The 24,529-nt window shown below is 47.0% G+C and overlaps 1 protein-coding gene across 1 annotated transcript in view; it reads right to left on the reverse strand.

Annotated features, from left to right (window-relative positions):
* Positions 1–24,529, reverse strand: part of CATSPERE (catsper channel auxiliary subunit epsilon) — a 99,264-nt gene that overhangs the window by 11,166 nt on the left and 63,569 nt on the right. Inside the window, exons 12-14 of the mRNA XM_054022858.1 lie at positions 14,258–14,697; positions 1,668–1,747; positions 546–645 (exon numbers count right to left, since the gene is read on the reverse strand). Of these exons, the coding sequence (XP_053878833.1) occupies positions 546–645; positions 1,668–1,747; positions 14,258–14,697 (620 nt within the window). The remainder of the gene's footprint in view (positions 1–545; positions 646–1,667; positions 1,748–14,257; positions 14,698–24,529) is intronic.

The following is a 24,529-nucleotide window of genomic DNA, read 5'->3' on the forward strand; positions in this document are numbered from 1 at the left end:
GCAGGAAGGACTAGATGATCTCTTAAGAGCTTCCCAGCCCTACATTTCTGTGATTCTATATGGATAGTCCTATATTCCCATTTCCCCACAAACAGAGGGCAGACTTCAAAACTTCAGGATGGTTTTGAAGATTCACTTCCTGAACCATACTACCATGCACATAATTCTTTTTTCTTTTCTTTAATTACCTCTTGATTTTTATTCATGTGTTCAGTTTTGAACAATGTATGCTGTTAAAATCAATAAATTAAATGCTGAAAGTTACAAGTAATGAAATCTGCAACTACTATACAATACCTCCATTCAAACAGGGTGATTCAGACTGAAGATGACTGAACATGTATAAAAACAAGCTTTACCCAACTGCACTAGGGTGACCAGATAGCAAGTGTAAAAAATCAGGACGGGGGTCAGGGGCTAGAGGTGCTTATATAAGAAAAAGCCCCCCAAATTAGGACTGTCCCTATAAAAATCGGGACATCTGGTCACCCTAAATTGCCACAATATATAGTGACAAATATAATCTACATAAAAAGATGTCTTACCTGCTTCATAGATGAGTTGTAGCTGTAGTCACTTCTGCCGTGAACCTCCCATAATATAAAATTTGCCTCAACTGTTTTAACAAATGTGCTGCCATCATATCTATAAACAATATAGGTATAATATAATGCTTCAGTAAAAGTATATAAATGAGCAAATACCTCTCACTCCATGGCCCTGGTGGGAAACATGGACAGTGTGGTGCTGCTGTGCAAAAGGAATAAAGGACAAGCAGGGAATGTACAGCCCAGAGCAGAGGTGGGCAAACTACGGCCCGTGGGCCACATCCAGCCCACGTGACCGTCCTGCCTGGTCCTTGAGCTCCCAGCCAGGGAGGCTAGCCCCTGGCCCCTTCCTTGCTGTCCCCCCTTCCTCGCAGCCTCAGCTCGCCATGCCACCAGCGCTCTGAGCAACAGGGCTGCGAGCTCCTGCCGGGCAGCATGGCGGTGTGGCTGGCTCCGGCTGGGTGGCACGGCTGCCAGTCCTGGAGCTCTGAGTGGCATGGTAAGGGGGCGGGGAGGTTGCATAAGGGGCAGGGGGTCCTGGGAGGCAGTCAGGGGACAGGGGGCGGTTGGATAGGCATGGGAGTCCGGGGGGGGGCCTGTCAGGGGGGCGGGGTGTGGATAGAGGTCGGGGCAGTCAGGGGACAGGGAGCACAGGGTGTTGGATAGGGAGTGGAGTCCCAGAGGGGCAGTCAGGGGACAAGGAGCAGAGGGGGTTGGATGGTTTGGGGGTTCTGAGGGGGGCAGTCAGGGGGCGGGAAGTTGGTGGGGGCGGATAGGGGGCGGGAGCCAGGCTGTTTGGGGAGGCACAGCCTTCCCTACTTGTCCCTCCATACAGTTTCGGAACCCGATGTGGCCTCAGGCCAAAAAGTTTGCCCACCCCTGGCCCAGAGGCTTTGCTCTGAGGACTCTCTACACAACAGTGCACTGTGGGCAAATAGAATACAGCATCATGGGTGGGACCAAAGGATCTTCTGCAGTGTGGATATTCCTTCCTCCAGCACTAAGCTGGCTATTGTTACGCTTGCCATTCAGCTGGAGTAGCCACTACAGCTTCAGAGAACTATGTAGCGCTGTGGGAAGGAGTCCTCTTGCCACACAATATTTCAGCTTTATACTTACAAGGCAATTTCAGGGTTAAAAGGTATTGCATAATGAAGATCCATTAGGCAGCCATACTTATCCCAATCATAATTTACCACCTAAAAAAGAAAAGTTGTGGTAATATACTGTATATTTGTCTATATTTCTTCTTTGCATGTGTAACCCACACACCTTCTAGGTGTGGTGTTGTGTCCCATCTAATGGCACTGAGACCACTTAGAGAGACAGATAAAAGGAGTCTGCTCTACAGCCTTAGCTAACAGGCAGTTGGCTTTTAGCTCATGCTGTAGAGACTCATGCACTAAGCTCCAAAGGTCCCTCCTTTAATCCTGTCCGTCTGTCGGCGTTGCACATGCACACTCACATCAACTAAAGTAAAACCCGGTAACTCTCTTACCAGGTCTTCAGTTGTTGGATCCCACAGATATTCCCTAGTGTAAGGAAAAACTTATTGTTGGTTTTACACCTTTTCAAACCATATTCCCCTCTTTTCTGGTATAAAATGGATTGGATTGTTTAAGTAGGCAGATTTAAAACTGAGCATGCAATTTTCTTCATGGTTTAAAAATATGCGAAACAAGCTTTTCCAAATCCCCCTGCTATAAAGTTGTAAATTCTGCCAGTTGTAATGTATATCATTAGACATCTTAAAGAGACATCAACTTAAAAACAACACTTGCATCTGACAATCTGTAAGCAACTACTGTTATAAGCATTACTCATAACTAGTAACTAAAATAGCTCTTTTTCCTCCCAACTTTCGTCTCTTAGAGCATGTGGCGGCTCTCCTGGCCCCATTGAATTCAATGGGAATTTTGCTATTGACTTTAGTGGGCCATGGTTTCACTCCTTGTGTAGAGTCACTTTCACTGTATAGTCATTTGAGGCTTGATCATGTTACCATTGAAATCCAATGACAGAACTCCCATTAACTTCTATGGGTGAAGGATTAGGCCCTTAGTTGTTTTCCCTGTTTGTGTGGATATGTCAGACAGCAACATTGGAGAGAAAAACATTTTTTAAAAAAATCGGATGATGGGATTGGATCAAACACAAAACCTGTGATGGGGACTAAAGGACAGGTGTAGTAACAAACTACTTTTAACTAGATTTTCCTCTTTCTTTCTTTCTTTTTTTTTGGTTGACTAGGTTTCAAGTTGAGAATGTCTCTTTACAAATATTTAGAATACTAATTTGTTTAAAGTAATTGGTATTGCATTGCTATGCTGAGAAAGAAAATAAAATTGAGATTAAATACATAAATATTGAAATATTCAAATTTTCCCACTATTTTTATTTTTATATATATATATATATAAAAAAATGTGGCTTCCTGCATTTTCATATATAAATTATATCTAAAAGGCCCTATATTTCTTTTTATGGTCATTTAATAAATCAAGGTTTCTTACCCAGGTATTTTGTAAGTAGTAAAATTATGTTTGATACAGGTTATATCTGAAGGTCTGTGGAAATAAAACAGATGATCAGTATAATTTAAGGGTTTTTATTTGTTACTAAAGTAGTGCATGAAAATGTAAATGACTGAACTCATCATGCTAGTATTGTCTGAGAATTATCACTTCCAATATTTGTTCTATATTTTGACCTCTATTCACAAAAACTCTCTCAAATGCTTTGATAGAGAAAATCTGGCCCATATTTAATGTCTCAATCTGGCCCCTTTTTCACCACTCTGGCAGTGCAAATTGGCCATACACTGGTCACATCTGGCAAGCTGTGAATTCCCTCAGCAGAGAGAAGTTCTCAATTGACATAGAGCCAGCATAGCTTAACTGGTTCTTATTCCACTTTCTCTCCCAGCCATGTCATAGGGAGCATGCCAAGTGGGGGAAAGGGATGAGGCTGAAGTGCCACTGTGGTCTGCCTTAGGGGGCCCTTGCCAGCTGGCATATGTTAGAGCAGCCCTAGTGCTGCTCTAATCTACTCTGGAGCTGAAGGTGTACAGAGCAAACTTTAATGGATCCAACTTCTCATCTGCACTGAGCACCTATTTCAGTGATAAAAATTAGTTATTGTTCTTCGAGAAATGTTGCACATATAGGGCTGGTCTACACTCGGGGGGGGGGGGGAAATCAATTTAAGATACGCAACTTCAGCTATGTGAATAACGTAGCTGAAGTCGAAGTATCTTAGATCGATTTACCTTGGGTCCTCACGGCACGGGATCGACGGCCACGGCTCCCCCATCAACTCCGCTACCGCTGCTCGCTCGGGTGGAGTTCTGGAGTCGATGGGGAGCATGTTCGGGGATCGATGTATCCCGTCTTAACAAGACACGATATATCAATCCCCGATAAATCAATCGCTACCCACCGATATGGCGGGTAGTCTAGATGTACCCATACATTCCACTTAGGTATGTGTGCGTTCCAAGCACAATCACTGGAAATTTTTCCCTTAATGGAACCCGTCAGGGTGCCCCCTGCCAGTGCATGCCAACAGCACCAGTATAAAGCGTCCAGCTGACCCCATATCCCCTCAGTTCCTTCTTTCTGGAAAACTCCAGTGTAGAGGGGTCTGGGGGACTGGTCGTGGAATAGACATGTTCAGCGCATCTCAAAGAAGAACAGTTATGGAGGGTTAGTAAACGTTTTTTCTTCTTTGAGTGACTGCACACGTGCATTCCACTCTATGTGAAACCCAAGCAGTTGAATAGGTGGAGGGATTGGAGTTCATGGACACACAGACTGCAGAACAGCTTGACCAAATTTTGGCATAATCTCCGGAATGCTGAGTGATGTTGTAATGGAAGGAGAATGTGTGCACCAATGACCAGGTTGCTGCTTTACAAATGTCCTGAATAGGAATCTGCGCTAGGAATGCTGCTGGGGATGCTTATGACCTTGTGGAATGAACAGTCAGGTTAGCTGGTGGCGAAACGCTGACCTGCCTGATCGTAACACGTGCGAATACATGAAGTAATCCAGGATGAAATTATCTGTGAAGAGATTGTGAGACCCTTCATACTGTCAGCTACAGCTATGAACAGTTGAGTGGACCTTCAGAATGGTTTAGTTCTTTCTATGTAGAAAGCTAGGGTTCGTCCATCCAATGAGTAAAGACGTTCATTCCTATTTGCATGAGGCTTTGGATAGAAGACAGGTAGGTAGAGTGCCTGATTGCTATGAAATTGTGAAACCAGTTTTGTGAGAAAACGGGGGTGAGGATGTAAATACACCTTATCCTTAATGAAGACTGTGTATGGAGGTTCTGATGGGAAGGCACGGAGTTTCAAGACCCTTCTGGCCAAAGCGATGGCGACTTAGAAAGCCACTTTTCAGGAGAGATACAACAAGGAGCACATTGCCAAAGGTTCAAGCAGTGGCCCCATAAGCTTTGATTAGACCAGGTTCAGGTCCCAGGGGGAACAAGTTCTTACTCAAGGGTACTGTATAACCTTTCTAGGCCTTTGAGGAATTGGACAGACATGTCATCTGAAAAAATTGACCTGTTATCCACCCAAGGGTGGAAAGCCGATATCCCTGCAAGGTGAACCTTGACAGAGGAGATTGCTAAGCCTTGCTGTTTCAGGTGCCATAAATATTCAAATATGTCTTGTATGGATGAATGCATGGGTGAGACTCCATGTTGGGATGCCCAAACAGAGAACTGCTTCCACTTCAAGAGAGGAGGGCTGGTGGAGTGCTTTCTACTACCAAGTGGACCTGACAAACTTGCTCTGAGCAAGCCTGCTCTCTGAGATTTAGCTATGGAGCTTCCAGCCATTAGATGAAGGAGGCTCAGGTTTGGGTGGAGCAGCTGACTGTGGGCCTGGGAGATCAGGTCTGGATGCAACAGAAGTGGGATTGGAGTCACCACTGAGATGTCTAGCAGAGAATCAGTGTTCACAGGGCCATGCTAGGTCCATCAAAATAATCTGGTCGTGGTCCTGCTTGATCTTTAGCAGCACCCTGTGCATGAGTGGACCAAGATGTAAAGCATAGTAAAGTTGTCCCACCCAAGGTAGTAGAAAGGCATCTACGATATAACTTGAACTGTGGCTTCTTAGAGAGCACAACTGGTGACACTTTGTTTTACTTGTTTGCAAATAGGTCTATCTAGGGAGTCCCTCACTGCTGGAAAACATCTCTCACCACATCCAGGCAAAGGGACCACTCATGGAGACTGGAGAAAGACCTGCTGAGGTGATCTGCCAGTTTTGCGTTCCTGGAAGGTAAGAGGCCTCAAGACTGATTGGCTATGTAAAACTGCCATAGCTGTATTGCTTCTTGACAAAGGAGGGAAGAGCAAGCTCGTCCTGGCCTGTTGAGATAAAACATGGTTGCAGTGTTGTCTGTGAGAACAAACAAGTTTCTGCCCATAATGTGGGGCGGAAAGGCCTGACATGCAAGGACAACTGCTTTGAGTTCCCTGACATTGATGTGGACTGATATTTCTGCCAAAGGCCTTGAGTTCTATGGGGAGCTCCCCACCCCAGCACTGATGCATCTGAGACCATGGTCATTGATGGTTGAGGGCGCTTAAAGGGGACTCCCACACAAACTGTAAGCAGATCCAACCACCAATTTAGAAAGACAAGAACCTGTGGAGGTACCCGTGAGTACAGATGGTGGCATGTTGGCGAGTACATGGAGGCCAGCCATGTGTGGAAAGGTCTGAGGTGCAGCCTTGCGTGTGGTACCATGTATGTGCACAAGGCCATGTGACCTAAAAGCCTCATACAATTAATTTCAGGCTGTTGTAATTGGATGACCTTTGAGGTGTGTTATTAGGGATCTGATTGATTGGAATCGCACCCCTGGAATGGGTAGAGTTGAGCACGGCCCCAATGAACTCTGTTCTCTGCAGTGGAGTGAGGGTAGACTTTTATGCATTTATCAGAAGGCCTAGGGCCTTGAATATTGACTGGATGAGTTGAATGTTGGACACTACCTGATCCCTAAACCGACCATTGAGTCGCCAGTCGTCTAGATAAGGGTAGACCTGCACCCCTAACCTCCTCAGAGGTTATGCCACCATACATTTTGTAATTGTATGCTAACATATATTGGTAATTTGAGTTGTTCACTACATATCTGAGGAACCTTCTGTGGACTTGGTATATCAACACGCGAAAATAAGCATCTCTTAAATTGAGGGTGGCATACCAGTCTATGGGAATCCAGTGAGGGGATAAGGGATGCCAGGGTGACCATGAGGAACTTTATTTTCTTGAGATGGGTGTAAAATTGGTGAGAGACCTCTCTTGACTTATGGGATTAGGAAATAACGGGAGTAGAACCCCTTCCCTCTTAAATTCTGCAGAACCTCTTCCATGGGTCCCACCCAAAGGAGAGATTGAACATCCTGGACCAGAAGTTCTTTGTTAGAGGGATCCCTGAGGAGGGATGGGGAGGGAGGGTGGAAAGGAGGGGTAGAAATAAACTGGAGGGTGTATCCCACGGGACTACAGGAAAGGTGGTTTGCAAATAAAGAATAAACAGCGTCTAGCATCATGGAAACCGGTATGGCATTCTTGAGTACCCCATCAAAATGCCTGCTTAGAACACCTTGGATTCCTGGGTGGGGCAGACATTAACATCCAAGTAGAAGGGGGGTGGCCTATGCCTAAAACCCCTGATTTTCTTCCTCTGCAGATCCTGATGGCCAGCCAGGGCAGAGTACCAGAAGGGTTGAGTCTTTTAGACCCTGAAGCTTCGTATCAGTCTGTTCCAAAAAAAGTGAAGCTCCTTCAAAAGGCAGGTCTTGAAGTGTCTGCTGGACCTCCTGAGGGAGGTCCCAAAGAGTATAACCATGAACTCCTGCGCATGGCAACTGCCAAAACCATGGACCTGGCTGCCGAGTCAGCTGCATCCAAAGCAGATTGTAAAAAGGCCTTCGCCGTTGATTCTCCCTGGTCCACTAGAGAGGAGAACTCATGCCTGGCCTCTTGTGGGAGCAAGTCCTTCAATTTCTGCATGGAGTCCCACATGTTAAAATCATACCTGCCCAGCAGCGCTTGCTGGTTTGCAATTCCAAATTGTAACTTAGGGAAAATGGCATACAGGAGGTGGGATACTATGACGACTCTGGCCATTGGGCCACATTGCCCCTTGCAGAAGGTCCGTTTACTGACTCTGGCCATGCTACCCTGACTAGAAAGGCCTCCTTATTGATGTCAGCCAATAGGCCAAACTACCACAGCCTAGTAAAGGTAATTAGTATAAGAACTAACTGGCTACGATACTGCCTTTAGCCTTCTTTTGGACCACACATGACCTGACACCCCATGGTGGGGTGTACCTACCCCATGACAGGCCTCTTTCCCCCAGACTCACCAGGCAGGAGAAGATGAAGCTAAGTGTGAGACCGGAGGGGGAGGGAAGGAAGAAAGAGGGAGAGACTGGGCTGCAGCCAGATGGGGCCTCAGCTGGTGGCACAGCCCTGTGTTTGGGATGCACACAGAGCACCAAGGCTGGAGGTAAGAGAGGCTGGCTCAGCACTTAACTTCATCTCTGGGTCCCTGAAGAAGCAGCTGTCACAGCCCCCCGCTGCACTGCCCCGTGCACCAGCCACACACATGCCCCAGGGTGGAACAGCCAGGCCAGTCCACAGGGGGAGAACCATGCGCACTTGCTTCTGGCCCGAGGACTCTGCGCTCCAGATCAATTGTGCCATTGTGGTCAGTTATGGGGCTGCTGGAGTGCCCAGTTGGCCTACCTGGGGCAGGTGCAGCCTCTGGCTCTGCTCCTGCTGCCCCCCAGTGTGCTCCTGGCCAATCACTTGATGGTACTCCTGTACCTGGACCATGGATAAGTGGAAATGTCTAGAAGAGTGGCAAGAGCAGCTCCTTGGATGGGAGAAGTAAGACCCGATCTCAGACTTGAAAGATGATGAATCTCTGTCAAGTGACAAGAGTGGTGCTGTTCCCACCGGTGCCGGAGACTGATGCCATGGTGGAGATGTCCACACTGTGGCAAACATTGCTAGGCTGTTTTTTCATTAGAGCCCCTTGACTATGGAACTTAACATTTATTGAGCTTCTGGTTATGCTACAAGGCTCATCTATTTTTAATTCCTGTGTAGAAGGAGGAGGTGACTGAGAGTTGGTATATTAGGGGATAATGTGTATTTTAAAGCTATTTTTTTATTTTTGGGTTTTTGTTTTGGGGTTTTTTGCACTAAGCAGAGAAGCTGAATCTATGTATTTTGTCATGTACATTTTCTAAAAGGTGTACCCAGCAGGGGAGAGGTATTTTTCTTTTAATTATGTATAAAACCAATATAAAGTACAACATTTTACAAATGGGATAACTGAGGCATATTAGGCTAACAATAATACCTTATTAGCATTTATTTTAACTTCTGTTTTAAAATGAAAAACCAGAAGTAATAAAAGATAATTAAAACTTGCCTCTGAATGACAATATGCCTTGATGGAGGACAGCCAACAAAAAAATGAGTTAGCTGAAAAGAAATACATTATATTACATACAGATCTATATTGTGACAAGATGGCCTATGTTCGTATGGTGGGTCCTGCACTTTTCTTGGGGGCCTAAGACGCCACCCTTTGCCCCTGCTCTTGTGTGCTGAAAGCCCCGGTAATGGCCCGGGAAGGTGGTAGAGGAGGGAAGAGGGGGAGGGGTCTGGGTTTGCTCCTCGCTCTGAGTCCTGGCCCCTCTCAACCCCTGTGGGTCTTACCCTCTTCCCCCTTGGGTGGGGTTACCCTCGGTCCTTAGACGCTGGGGGAGGGAGTCTTCCTTACTTCGGTTCTCTGGTCTTTGAGATCTCACAAAACACTTCCCAGCTCCAGTCCTCTCTCCTTCCCCCTCTGACTGCCCGAAACAGGGGGTTTTATTAGGTTCCTGATAGGGCCTTAATTGACTACAGGTGCTCCAATTAACTTGTAACAATCCTCCCTAGTCTACAGGGAACCACGCCTTAATTAGCCTAGGGCTTATATATTTCCCCTCGACCACTGCTCCCTGGCCCTCCTGTATCACAATATATATATTATTGTATATACTACCATATACATAATTAATGTACATCTACTATATACATAATTAATTTACATAAAGTTAACCAATGAAAAAAGGTCAGGCTGAGCCGTGATGGATTTTAGCACAGAATTACATACATGCATATGTACAAACAGGGTAAGTCAATTTGATATATGAGTCAAAATATATATCTGTTGCAATACAAACTGCAGTGTATAAATGTTTATGCTTTTTTATCATTAAAAGACAAGACTTAAGCCTAAAATGTTTAATATCCTTTTATTATTAAAAAATAGTTCAATATATAAGTTGATTCCAACTGTCTAAGAGCACATTTGAACTATCTGGATAATCAGTGATTTGAATTATGAGGAGCTCCACTCCAAAAGCTTAAAAGTTCCACAGGAGCTTAGCTTCAGAAGCCTTGAGGAACTTTTGAGCTTTCCAAAAATGGGCCTTTGTCCTCAGAACTTGAGGAGTCTGAATAGAGGCATTGATGCTAATGGGGGCCAGCAACTTCATCTAGATATAGGGGCAACTCTACCTCTCTCTATGGCTTCCTCCTTGTCAAGGACACAACATCACTTTCCCCATCTTGAACACTTTCTCACCAGCACCCTGCTGTGAACCCTCCCTCTTCTGCAGCTCTACTTAGGCAGCATACAGAAACCTTTGGAAGATATAACCTTACTTTAGTTAACTGGAGCCACATTCATTAGCATTTATAGCCTAAAGATGAAATCCTAGCCCCACTGAACTCAGCTGTAAAACTCCCATCAATATCAATGGGATCAGAATTTTGCCATAAGAATCTAAGATGTAACGCCACCATATTTTAGCCAGATAAGTTTCTCAAGATACAAAACTTACCTTATTGTTTGTTGCACACATTTTTGCAGACCTACTAGGTTGTAGTTCAACTGTCATAACACCTGTGGATGCAATTCTACATGGGACCCCCCCCCCCCAAGCAAGAATTAATATTAAGATTTACATAAGTTTGAAAATAAATCAGTAATAGCATTTAACTAACTAAACTAAGGGTATATCTACACTGTAAATTGTAATAAAAAACAGATTGCTGGCTCATGTCAGCTGACTCAGGCTTGTGGGACTATAAAATTGCAGTGTAGATAGCCAGGGTTGGGCTGGAGCCTGGGCATTGAGACTCTCCTTCCCCCGCCCCCCACGAAGGGTCACAGAGCATGGGTTCCAGCCTGAGCCTAGATGTCTACACTGCAAATTTATAGCACATCAGCCGAAGCCCTGCAAGCCCATGTCAGCTGACATGGGCCGGGCGCAGGAGTTTTATTAAAGTGTAGACATACACTAACTAACTAAACTAACTACACCCATTGCAACTATAGCAGGGTATTTGTTTGGCGGCAGTAGGGTATTTAAACCATTTGTATTTTAAGGATGCTTTGCTGTGTTGTCGTAGCTGTGTTTGTCCCAGGATATGAGAGAGACAAGATAGGTGAGGTAATATCTTTTACTGGACCAAAGTTTTTTGTCTGGGACAAGTTTTTGAGCTTTACAGAGCTCTTCTTCAAGTCAGGGGAAGTTAACAAAAGTGTCTCAGCTAAATACAAGTTGGAACAGATTGTTAAGCATAAGGGGTTCACATCTACTGTAGGAGATTGCTTAAAATGAAGTGGGCAGTTAAGGGTTAGCAGGCAGTGCGGTGTGTTACAAATTGTTGTAATGTGCCATAAAACCAGTGTCTCTGAGTCCATGGTTTTAGTGTCTAGCAGAGTTATGAAATTAAGTTCCTAGGCTTGCCTTCTGAAGGTGTTGTACAAGCACATAATAACGGATATGTCTACACTGGAGCTGGAAGGTGTAAATTCCAGGAGAGGAAACATACTCACCCTAACTCTGATCAAGCTACTGTGCTAAAAATAGAAGTGTCGCTGTTGCAACGTGAACAAAGACAAGCCGCTCTGAGTGTAATCCCACCTAAGAACCTAAGTCCATACTTGGGCCAGCTAGCCCCTCTTTCTGCTTGCACCGCTGTGGCTACACTTCTCTTTTTAGCATGCTAGCTCAATCGGTGTTAGTGTGGGTATGTCTCCATGAGCTGGAATTTACACCTTCCAACTCAAGTACAGACATACCTAAACTGAAGGTGCCTGCCCCAAAGTACTTAAAACCTAAGCATAAAAGACAATGTGTGGGTAGAGACAGACAGGGAAGCACAAGGAAATAATAAGACAATACTTGTAGGCATGAGAAAGCAGTGGTTTCAGCATACCAGCTGCCTTACCATTATCAAGTTGTTTGTAGGCATGATAGCAAAGGAGAATTTTAGAGAAGGATTTAAAAGGAGGACAATTAGGTTGCTTTGCAGAGGTTTACGGGGAGCTCCTCCCATATGTGAAGGGCAGTATGGGAGAAAACACAAAGGTGCTTGTTTGAAAACTTAAGAAGCTGAAAAATGGAGGCTGGCACCATTAGCAGAGGAGAGGTGGAAGTCACATCTTGAGAGCACATCAGAGATGACAGGTTGGGTGCAGATAAGCGGTAAAGGGCCCTGAAAGCAAAAGCAAGTAGCTTATGTTTGAGGTGACAGAGAAAGAGGAGCCACTGGAGGGGATGCAAAGAGAAGGTGACATGGAAAAAGCAAAAAGCTAGGAATATGATCTTTGTAGCAGTGTTTGGAATGAATATAAGTGGGACAAGACTGCATTTGTCACAGACAGAGGGTAGGAGGTAGCAATAGTTGAGATGATGAAGGCCTTGCCAAGTGTTTTAGCTGTGTGGACAGAGGAAGGTTGCATCTTAGAGATATTATGCAAGAAGAAGAAGCAAGATTTACACAAGCCTGTGAGAATCTAGAGAGAGGGCCAAGTAAAAGAAGACATACACGCCTAAGTGATAGGAAGATGGTGATGTTGTCCACGGTGACTGAGAAATTAGGTAGCAGGGAGGGATTGCGGAGAAAGATTAAGAGCTCTGTTTTGGCCAGGCTGATCTTAAGCTAACTGCTAGACATTCATGAGACATCAGAGAGGGTGAGATTTTAGAACTGGGGCCTTAGTTACATTATTGTATCATAAATCAGATGCAACTCCGTTGAAATCAATGAGATTATATTGTGTACATTAGATTAAAATCAGGCCCACCTTCTTAAAATAAAATTGAAATATACAACTTTACATTTCAAAAGCAAAGCAGATAAAATCAATTAACACTTTAAATCTATGGATTTAAAACACTTTTAATTTATACTAAATCAGAACCAATGGACTGTGATATTCAATATACGTATAAATTACCATCTACATCATCTTAAGTATCTTTAACAAATACACAGTACTTACAATGCTTCTGTGTAATTAGGTTCAAGGCTGTAGTCCATTTTATGGTAAAATTTTATTGTCTAAAAGAGACAGAATGATGAGGAATGATAATTAGGAAAAATCCTTTAAAAATCTTTGCTTTGATCACGGACATTTTCATGAGACAGAGCACACCTTAGAAAAGATAAGCAGGGATGAAGACCAGCATCAGTGGGCTCTGTCTAGTAAAACACCTGTCACAACAGTATATATGGCATAATATCTAGCACTAAAGATACTATTTCAGTGGGCTCTTTGGGTTCCTGGTGAAGGTCTGAAACATTATGAGCTCATCAGTTTATCTCTTCTGAATTATATAAAGAACACTAGCCTGTTTTTCACCCAGTCACACTACACAGATGGGGATCTGATGAAATGCAATGAAAGTTATTGTCTTCTTACTGAATAAATGTATAACAAATATTAAAAAAAATCAATCTTTTCATTGTATGTTATTTGTGAAACAAACAACAATCAGTTTGTTTTACAATGTTCAAAAAAATGAACAAACTCAGTCTTAAATTTCCTTTTAGGGCTTGTCTGTGTACTACAGGGGTGTGATTTCTAAAGTGTACTAATGTGTTGTGCATTAACAGGTCCATGTAGGCCCTGCTGGTGCACACTAAAGGTTCCCTAGAGTGTTTTAACATAGTACTTCATTAAAGTGCATGAGAAACCTTTAGTGCGCACTAGCAGGGTCTACATGGACCAATTAATGCACAACACATTAGTACATTTTAGAATTTGCAACCTGTAGTGTTCATTTCCCACTGTGTAGAAAAGCCCTTATTCAAATAAGGCCCTTTACTAAATCAGTCCCTTTTCTTTCTTGGGGAACAAGCTTCTTTAAAGCTCCATCCCCTATCTTGTAAATATACTTCTGCAAAGCTACGAGATATTTGGCTTCCAAAAACTTGTGGTGACTCCCATAATTCAGATTCCCAAACTAGTTCCTTTTCTTACTAAACTAGAAAGCTAATAATTATATTTAAACTGCAAAGATTATTTTTTATTTCATATATCTAATATAGCAGAAAATTAAGGGCTGATTCATCTTGGATTTATGCTGGCAAGAGCTGTCATGGCCTCAACAGCAGCAAATCTGCCAGGGAAGGAATTTGTGGGGATGGGAAGCGGCCCCACCCCCACCCTTGAACACCCCCCACCCCCACTCTATTGCCCAAAGAAAGCAAAGAATGGAAGTCTATATGAAGATATATACTGCAAATTATGCTAAATATACTGTAGTTAGAAAGCAAATTGTATTGTATACAGGGACCATTTTAATATAACGTACCTGGTTTTTAGTACAGATTCCACGAGCTATTTCATAATCGACATATGTTGTCTGCATCAGCAATTCTGGCCTGTAGATTTCCACATCTGTGGATAAGCCCAGATTCTCCATATAGATTAGTTGAGCCCAAAATGTCACTTCATCTCCCATGTCCAGGTAATAGACATTTAAATCCATGTTGTGCTTAAATACTACATATGGGCAAATATCTTGAAAACCATGTATGTAACTAAACATTTCAATTTTCAAGGGATAGTCCTCACGGTGTATACTAGAACCATTGATAAACAGCATATATAGGTTACCAGATGGATTCAAGTAAAGGACTATGTTTTTGCTTTTCTTTTCCCATTCAGGGAGCTCCACAGCATCTTTCATTTCAACTTTAAAAAAAATCATCATATTGTTTTTCATCTTTATCACAGTGTTCCCGAAATAGTCTGCAGGAAGGAAAAAGAAGAGTCATCTTTACCTGTGTCCTTTAAATTTCCATACCGATGATGAAAATACAAATTCTTTAAAAAAATATAGATTTGTTTTTCTATTTCTATTGTACTTTCAACAAACATAGGTATTTGTTCCTAGCCAAATTTTCTCCTGCTCATTATATTGTCATGCAGTGTGATCTGTGCCTTTTGGGTGCTGTCCTCTAACACACAGATGATGCTGTAAGTATCTAAATAATGAAGTGCTTTAGGATCGTTCAGGATGAAAAGTGCTGCATGGGAGCAGGGAATGAGGGAGACTGTGTGGAGGTGGGAAAAAGAGTAGGAGTGAACAACCAGGTTTCTGTGACCATGGCGATACAGAGATGAGCAACACCTGGTTCACATTTTCTTCACAAACATGAAGATACAAGTTTTTATTTTTTTAATTAATGAAAGATTAGATACTGTGCATCCATTCGTCATCAAGTATATTTGATAATGAACATTTTTGTCCATCACAGAGTGGTTACTTACCTTACAGTAACAGTGGTTCTCTGAAATATGTACTTCACATGGACCCCTCTCAATGTGCATACACCCTATGTGTGTGAGACTGAATTCTCTTGGGCAGCTGCATGTATTCAGGTCATGCCTGTGCTCTGGAAATCCTCATGTCCCCCAACGCTGAGAGCGAAGTAGACCAAAACATCTCTGTTCCTTTGCCAAGACACTATCTCAGAGCAGTAGGATTCTATACTGGCAGAAGAGGAGGGTAGGTTGTGGAATCCATGTGGATGACACATTTTAAAGAACCACAGTTATTGTAGAATGAATAACCATTTTTTCTTTTTTGAATGTTTGTCCACATGGATTCCACTCTTGGTGATTCACAGCAGTTGCCTTTTTATTTGGAGGTGTGTACAAGGAGTTCCACTTAAGCAATGATTAAAGGACAGCCCTACCAAAATGGACTGATCTGGAAGCCTCTACCAAAGAGCAATATCTTGTGAATGTGTGGACCAAGCTCCACATAGCTCCCCTAAAATTTCAGAGATAAGGACATTCTTCAAATAGGCAGCAGAGTCTGCTTGGGTGCTAGTGGAATGAGCTGTAATGTGGCTAGGTGGCTGTAACTTGGCTAGTTTGAAACATGCATTTATATAGACAGAAACCGATTTTGATAATCTCTGTGAGGCTATTGCCTGACCCGTAATCCTATCAACAAAGGCTGTAAACAGTCTAGGCATATTCTTGAATGATTTTTGTCTTGTTCAGGTAGTATGACAGAACCCTTACTACATCAAGTACATTAAATTAAGTTTCCCCTGGGGTTGAGTCAGTTTTGGGAAAGAAAACTGGATGATTAATAAACTGTTTCATATAGAACTCAAACAGTTTTGGGCAGAAACTTGGGATGAGTGCTGAGAATAACCCTGTCCTTATGAAACACTGTTTATGGGGGACCTGCTATGGGGGTCTGAATATCCTCTACTCTTCCAGCTGATATAATGGCCACTAAAAAAAGCAGTCTTCATTGATAAGTGGTATAGGAAACAAGATTTAAGGGCTCAAAGAGGAGACCTATCAACCTTGTTAATACTGCATTGAGGTCCCAAGAGAGAGGGGCTCCTAAACTGGGGGGGGGGGAGCAGAAATATGACTAACGTCCTCAAGGAATTGCATTAAGGTCCTGGCCAACTATAGATTGAGAAAATACAGAGTGGCCCTGGATAGAAGGGTGGTTTGCAGATATTGCTACTGGATGGATCTTATGGAACTAACAGGCCAGATTATTTCAGGGCAAGTAAATAACAAAATACTGCTGAAATGGGTGTTGTCAGGGGAGACGACTCATGCTAAGATGCCTACATAGAAAACCTCTTCCACTCAGCTTTATAAGTCACTCTAATTGAGGCTTTCCCCTTTGGAGTAGAATGTTCTGAACTTTTCTCGTGCATGTAAGCCAGCCTGGATACAGGCTGTTAGATGTAACAATGCTGGGTCTGGGTGCAGGATCTGACCATTGTTCTGCAAGACTATGTTGGGCAGAGTAGCTAAGTGATTGATGGCTGTGCTAAGAGGTTCACCAGATTCAAATGCCAGAATTGCTCAGCCCATCATGATTATTGATCCAGCATCTTGCCTCAGTTTCCTCAGGAATCTTGGGGATCAGTAGGAAGGCATATATCAGTTTTGGTGTCCAGAGGATGAGAGGGGCATCTGATAGGGACCTTGGATTGGAGCCTCTTCTGGAGTGGAATGCTTGGCATTTCTTGTTCTGGTCTGTGACAAATAGGTCTTTGACAGGCATCCCCACTATAAGCTTTGCAATACTGGATCCCTGATTGACCATCAGAGTTGTCTGAGAACTGTCTATTGAGGTAATCTAGTAGTGAGTTCTGCACACCTGGAAGATATAGAGCCAACGACATGATCCTGTGACGAATATACTAAGTCCAGAGCCAAATGGCTTTCTGACAAAGCAGAGAGAACCTGACTCCTCCTTGTCTATTGACATATATATAGTCGTGGTGTTATCTGTCACCACTTGGATTGTGGCTCTCTGGAGTTGAGGAAGGAATGCTTTGCATACCAGGCAGATAGCTCTGAGTTCCAGGGCATGTATGTACAAACTTCTTGAGTCAACCTGCGTCTGAAGATGATATAGATGAGCTTGTGACGTTGCACTCCATATGTTTTATGGAAATAGGCTTATGAGTGTGAATATGATGTAACTGGAATATGTTTTATGAAAAAGGTCTCTTGTAAGGTATCATAACAAAGGTCATAACCTACTGAATATATTCCTCCTATTTGTATGTATGTATCATTCTAGTATCTGAAGATAGAAATATGAAGTATAACTCTGAGGTCCTATTGTAATTATGCAAAGTGTGGGCCATTAATGGTGGTTTAGAATCTTGATGGCTCCCATTGACCAGGACAATTGGTTGTAAATGGCTCTGTTTACTTACAAACCTTCCTGTGTATGTGTTAGCTAGCCCAGGAAGAATAGAGGCTGGGGTCTCACAGGACACGTGATTGTGTCACCTGATACTGGAATCCATCTTAAATCTGGTACTTTTCCATTTAGAAGGAGGAGTGGGGACCCAGAGAGACAAAAGATTCCTGCCTTTTACCAAAGCTATAAAAGGGGGTGGAACAGAACAAAGGGGTTGCCAATCATGAGAAAAGACGGTTACTCACCGTTGTAACTGTTGTTCTTCGAGATGTGTTGCTCATATCCATTCCATTAGGTGTGTGCGCGCCGCGTGCACGATCGTCGGAAGATTTTCTACCCTAGCAACACCGGCGGGTCGGCTGTGGAGCCCCCTAGAGTGGCGCCTTCATGGCGCTGAATATATACCCCAGCCGACCCGGCGCCCCCTCAGTTCCTTCTTGCCGGCTACTCCGACAGTGGGGACGGGGGGCGGGTTTGGAATGGATATGAGCAACACATCTCGAAGAACAACAGTTACAACGGTGAGTAACCGTCTTTTCTTCTTCGAGTGCTTGCTCATATCCATTCCATTAGGTGACTCCCAAGCCCAACTTAGGTGGTGGGGTCGGAGTGAGACATTGCCGTGTGCAAAACCGCTGATCCGAAGGCAGCATCGTCCCTGGACTGCTGCACTAGTGCATAGTGAGCTGTAAACGTGTGGACTGATGACCAAACCGCCGCTCTACAAATGTCCTGTATCGGAACATGTGCCAGGAAAGCAGTCGAGGAGGCCTGGGCCCTCGTGGAGTGAGCGGTGAGGTGCGGTGCTGAGACACCTGCCAGGTCATAGCAAGTCCGGATGCAAGACGTAATCCAGGAGGATAGGCGCTGTGAGGAGACCGGTGAGCCTTTCATTCGGTCGGCCACTGCAACGAAGAGCTGCGTCGTCTTTCTAAAGTGCTTTGTGCGGTCAATATAGAAGGCCAGGGCCCTTCGTACGTCCAGGGAATGCAAGCGTTGATCCTGGCGAGTGGCATGTGGTTTGGGATGAAAGACCGGGAGAAAGATGTCCTGGTTGATGTGAAAAGGAGAAACCACCTTAGGGAGAAAGGCAGGATGTGGACGAAGCTGCACTTTATCCTTATGGAAAACTGTATAAGGGGGCTCGGATGTCAGCGCCCTGAGTTCAGAAACGCGCCTTGCTGAGGTGATGGCTACGAGGAAGGCTGTCTTCCAGGATAGGTACAGAAGTGAACAGGTGGCCAGTGGCTCGAATGGAGGACCTGTGAGCTTGGAGAGAACCAGGTTGAGGTCCCACGTCGGGACGGGCTGACGTTGTTGTGGGTACATCCGGTCTAAGCCCTTGAGGAACCTAACGACCATCGGGTTAGAGAATACCGAGGACGCGAGTTCCCCTGGGTGAAAGGCCGATATAGCGGCCAGGTGAACCCTAATTGAAGATATCGCCAACCCCTGATGTTTTAGGGAGAGGAGATACTCCAAAATGAGAGGAATGGGTGCCTGCAACGGGGACGTGGCTCGTTGTTCGCACCAACAGGAGAACCGCTTCCACTTGGCCAGGTACGTGGTGCGTGTTGAGGGCTTCCTACTGCTCAGCAGAATCTGTTGGACAGAGTGCGAGCATTGCTGCTCTGCCTGGGTGAACCATGGAGCAGCCACGCCGTGAGGTGGAGTGATTGCAGGTCGGGGTGACGCAGCCGGCCGTGGTCCTGCGTGATGAGATCCGGATACAACGGAAGCGGGATCGGTGTCTGAACCGAGAGTTCCAACAGTGTGGTGTACCAATGTTGTCTCGGCCACGCTGGAGCGACCAGAATTACCTGTGCCTGGTCTCTGCGCAATTTGAGCAGTACCTTGTGGACCAGAGGAAACGGAGGGAAGGCGTAAAACAGGTGGTCTTTCCAGGGAAGGAGAAACGCATCCGAGAGGGAGCCCGGAGCTCGACCTTGTAGGGAGCAGAACACGTGGCACTTCCTGTTGTCTCGGGATGCAAACAGGTCTACCTGGGGAAACCCCCACCTCTGGAAGATGGAATGTATGATGTCCGGACGGATAGACCACTCGTGCGTCTGGAAGGACCTGCTGAGTCGGTCCGCTAGAGTGTTCTGGACTCCAGGGAGGAACGATGCCGTGAGGTGGATTGAGTGGGCGATGCAGAAGTCCCACAGGCGAATGGCCTCTTGGCATAGGATTGACGAACGTGCTCCTCCTTGCTTGTTGATGTAAAACATGGCCGTGGTGTTGTCGATGAGAACTAACACACATCGGCCACGTAGGAGGTTGAGAAATGCCTGGCACGCCAGGCGCACCGCCATCAGTTCCCGAACATTGATGTGCAGGGCTAGCTGGGATGCAGTCCACAGGCCCTGGGTATGGTGTTCGTTGAGATGGGCGCCCCAACCCAGAGATGAAGCGTCTGTGACCAGGTGCAGAGAGGGTTGTGGGGCGTGAAATGGCATCCCCTCGCAGACCACATTGTGATCTAGCCACCAGGTGAGGGAGGTCAGGACCGAGATCGGGACCGTGACCACCATGTTCAGGCTGTCCCGATGTGGACGGTATATTGAAGACACCCAGGTTTGAAGTGGGCGAAGCCGAAGTCTGGCATACCTGGTTACGTACGTGCAGGAAGCCATGTGGCCCAGCAGGGTAAGGCACGACCTCACCGTGGTAGTTGGGAACGCCTGGAGCCCTTGAATGAGGCTCATGATGGTGCCAAATCGGTTGTCTGGCAGGATGGCTTGTGCACGTCTGGAGTCTAGAACTGCGCCTATGAATTCTATTCTCTGGGTAGGTTCTAGAGTGGATTTGTCCTTGTTGAGTAGGATGCCCAACTCGTTGAATGTGTGCACTATCATGTGGACGTGAGCTTGAACTTGCTCCTTGGTGCGACCGCGTACCAGCCAGTCGTCTAGGTACGGGAACACCTGTATCCCTTGCCGACGAAGGTACGCTGCCACGACAGCCATACATTTCGTGAACACTCTTGGGGCCGAGGATAGGCCGAAGGGAAGGACTGCAAATTGGTAGTGCACCATGTTTACCACGAATCGCAGGAAGCGTCTGTGAGGTGGGTAAATTGAGATGTGAAAGTATGCGTCTTTCATGTCGAGGGCGGCGAACCAGTCTCCAGGATCGAGGGAAGGGATAATGGCCCCCAAAGAGACCATGCGGAACTTCAACTTTACTACGAATTTGTTGAGTCCGCGCAAGTCCAAGATGGGCCGCAGACCTCCTTTGGACTTGGGGATCAGGAAGTAACGGGAATAAAATCCCCTGCCCCTTAACTCTACTGGAACCTCCTCTATGGCCCCCATGGCCAGGAGCGTAGAAACCTCCTGAATAAGAAGTTGCTCGTGAGAAGGGTCCCTGAAGAGGGACGGGGAAGGGGGGTGGGAGGGGGGGATAGAAGAAAATTGGATAGCGTATCCCCTCTCCACCGTGCGGAGGACCCAACGGTCCGAAGTTATAAGGGACCAAGCACGGTGGAAGTGGGAGAGGCGATCCCGAAAGGAGGGGGTTGGATCCTGGGGGATGACTGGGGCGCCGTCCTCGACCGCACCTTCAAAAGTTCTGCCTGGGGCCTGAAGGTGGTCTAGGTGGCCCCTGGTTTTGGCCGGGTTGAGGGCCGGTCCACCTTCTTCTACCACCTCGCCCTCGCCTCCTGGCCGAGTCCTGTCTCTGACGAGGTGGGGGGGGGTAGAAGCGCTGAGGCTGCGGCCTAAATGGCCTGCGCTGAGGGCCCACAACATGCATCCCCAGGGAGCGCATGATTGTTCTCGAGTCCTTTAGGCTCTGCAGGCGAGAGTCCGTTTTGTCTGAGAACAATCCGTGTCCCTCAAAGGGGAGATCCTGTAGGGTTTGCTGCAGCTCCGGAGGCAAACCCGAGACCTGAAGCCAGGAGATCCTACGCATAGCGATACCCGAAGCCAGGGTCCTCGCAGCTGAGTCTGCTATGTCCAAGGAGGCCTGCAAGGAGGTCCGAGCCACCTTCTTGCCCTCCTCTACCATGGCTCCAAACTCTTCCCTGGACTCTTGGGGAATCAGCTCCTTAAACTTCCCCATAGAGTTCCAGGAGTTGAAACTGTAGCGGCTCAGCAGCGCCTGCTGGTTCGCTGCTCTAAGTTGTAGCCCTCCGGCTGAGTAAACCTTACGGCCAAACAAATCGAGCCGCTTAGCCTCTTTTGATTTAGGCGCTGCAGCCTGCTGGCCGTGGCGCTCTCGTGCGTTCACTGATTCCACCACCAGTGAACACGGTTGGGGGTGGGTATACAAGTACCCATAGTCCTTAGACGGGACAAAGTATTTTCTTTCCACCCCTCTCGCTGTGGGTGGGATAGAGGCAGGAGTCTGCCATATCGTATCCGCATTCATTTGAATCGTGCGGATCAGGGGTAACGCTACCCTCGATGGGGCATCCGCTCCAAGGATATTCACGATCGGGTCGTGAACCTCCACTATCTCCTCCGCCTGCAGGTCCATATTACGGGCCATCCTGCGCAGAAGATCCTGGTGAGCCCGAAGATCTATTGGAGGCGGGCCTGTGCACGATGTGCCCGCCACTGCCTCATCGGGAGAAGAAGAGGAAGATGCCTGCGGTGGAACAGGATCCAAGGGCTGGTCCTGGTCTCCCTGTTCCTGGGCTGGAGCATCACCTGTGCCTGGGTCCAGGGTGTCAGGTGGTGCGGACCCAGAGGCCTCCATGCCCCCTGGCGGAGGCCGAGAGATGGTGGACTCCGGGGCCCCTCTGACGGAGTGACCGGAGCGAGAGGTCGACGCAATTGGAGCCCCTTGCGCCTGATGGTACGCCCACGGGGTCCAGAACGACCAGTGAGATGGGCCATGAGCAGGGTCCTCTGCTACCTCCTGCCAATGGCCTATGTCCTGCTCCTCGGCTTGACCCTGAGGGGGGTATGCCGATCTCGATACTTCCTCAGAGGAGCGGGACACCGATCTCGATGGCCATGGCGGTGCCGAGTGCGTCGAGACGAATCCCGTGGGATGCGGTGCCGCACGGTGCCGGTCCGGGGATGTTCTATCTCCACGCGGTGCCGGCGATCGGTGCCGGGACCGCGACCGGTGCCGATGACCTCGTCGGTGCCGGGAGTCGGATCTGGACCTCGACGAGGACCTGGAGTATGCCCGGTGCCGGGAGCGGCCTCTCGACGTCGAGCGTCGACCGTAGCGGTGCCGAGAGCTACGTCTCGACGTTGATCGGTGCCGACGATCATATCGGTGCCGAGACGTAGAGCGGTGCCGCGAAGAAGATCTTGGCCGCGAGTACGACCGGTGCCGAGATGATATTCGGTGCCGGGACTGCGAGCGGCGTGGGGACCTGCTTCGGGACCTGGAGCGGTGCCGAGGTTCCAGTCCTTGTGGAGGGCGCATCAAGGCCGGTTTCCCCCTCGACTGGACCGGGCGAGTCAGCGGTGCAGTCGGTGCCGGTGGTTGAGGCGGTGCCGGCTCCGTGAGAGCTATTAAGTCTCTCGCCGCCGCGAAGGTCTCTGGAGTCGACGGTAGGCACTGTATCACCGCCGGCCTCGGTGGAGACGCTATCTGCACCGGACTCAACGGCTTCGGTGCCGGAGTCGACGGTGCTGGAGGCACCTGTTTCCTTTGCTCCACCGGCGGACGCGGCTCTACCCCCGGCACTGGGGGAGCTGGCGTCTTCGGCACGGACGTCCCCGTTTTATGGGCTTTTTTATGCCCCGGGGATAATGATCGGCGCCGAGGCACTGCTTGCGGTGCCGACGAGGTCCGGTGCCGGGGAGGCTTGTCTGACGCCACTCGCGTGGTCGTCAAAGCCGGTGCTGCCGGTGCACTGCGCACCGAGGTGCTAGGCGCCGGGGTCTGGCCCGTAGAGGGAGTGTCCGGGCTAAGTGCCGCCTCCATCAGGAGTTGCCTGAGCCGAAAGTCCCGCTCCTTCTTGGTCCTTGGTCTGAAGGCCTTACAGATCTTGCACTTATCTGTTTGGTGGGACTCTCCCAGGCACTTCAGACAGGAGTCGTGCGGGTCGCTCGTGGGCATAGGCTTCGCGCAGGAGGCGCACTGCTTGAAGCCGGGAGCGTTGGGCATGAGCCCGGCCCCGCGGCCGGGGAAGAAAGGGGGAGACGACCCCCTTAATCCCCTGAGCTACTTAGAACAACTATAACAACTTTTTTAAAAACTATTTAACTATTTAACTATAAACACTATAACTATAACTGCTAATAACCAACAAAGCTAGGGAGAGTGGAGAACAGCTAAGCAGCGCTCCACAGTTCCAACGACCGTCAGGGGCGGTAAGAAGGAACTGAGGGGGCGCCGGGTCGGCTGGGGTATATATTCAGCGCCATGAAGGCGCCACTCTAGGGGGCTCCACAGCCGACCCGCCGGTGTTGCTAGGGTAGAAAATCTTCCGACGATCGTGCACGCGGCGCGCACACACCTAATGGAATGGATATGAGCAAGCACTCGAAGAAGAACACCCCTGCTTTCCACCTAAGACGTCTGCTGGAACTAACAAGGACTGTACCAGGAGAAAGGACTGGGTCCAGACTAGGAAGGAGTCTAGTCTGTGAAAGAAGTTTATTGGAATATCTCTGAGGGTGAGATTTTACCTGTAATCAGTTTCTTAATGCATTAGGCTTAGACTTGCGTGTTTTTGCTTTATTTTGCTTGGTGACTTACTTTGTTCTGCCTGTTATTACTTGGAACCACTTAAATTCTACTTTTTATATTTAATAAAAACACTTTTGTTTATTAATTAACCCAGTGTAAGTGATTAATACCTGGGGAAGCAAACAGCTGTGCATATCTCTCTATCAATGTTATACAGGGCGGACAATTTATGAGTTTACCCTGTATAAGCTTTATAAAGAGTAAAACAGATTTATTTGGGGT

This window comes from Malaclemys terrapin, chromosome 3 (genome assembly GCF_027887155.1).
Source record: "Malaclemys terrapin pileata isolate rMalTer1 chromosome 3, rMalTer1.hap1, whole genome shotgun sequence".
Lineage (NCBI taxonomy): Eukaryota > Metazoa > Chordata > Testudines > Emydidae > Malaclemys > Malaclemys terrapin.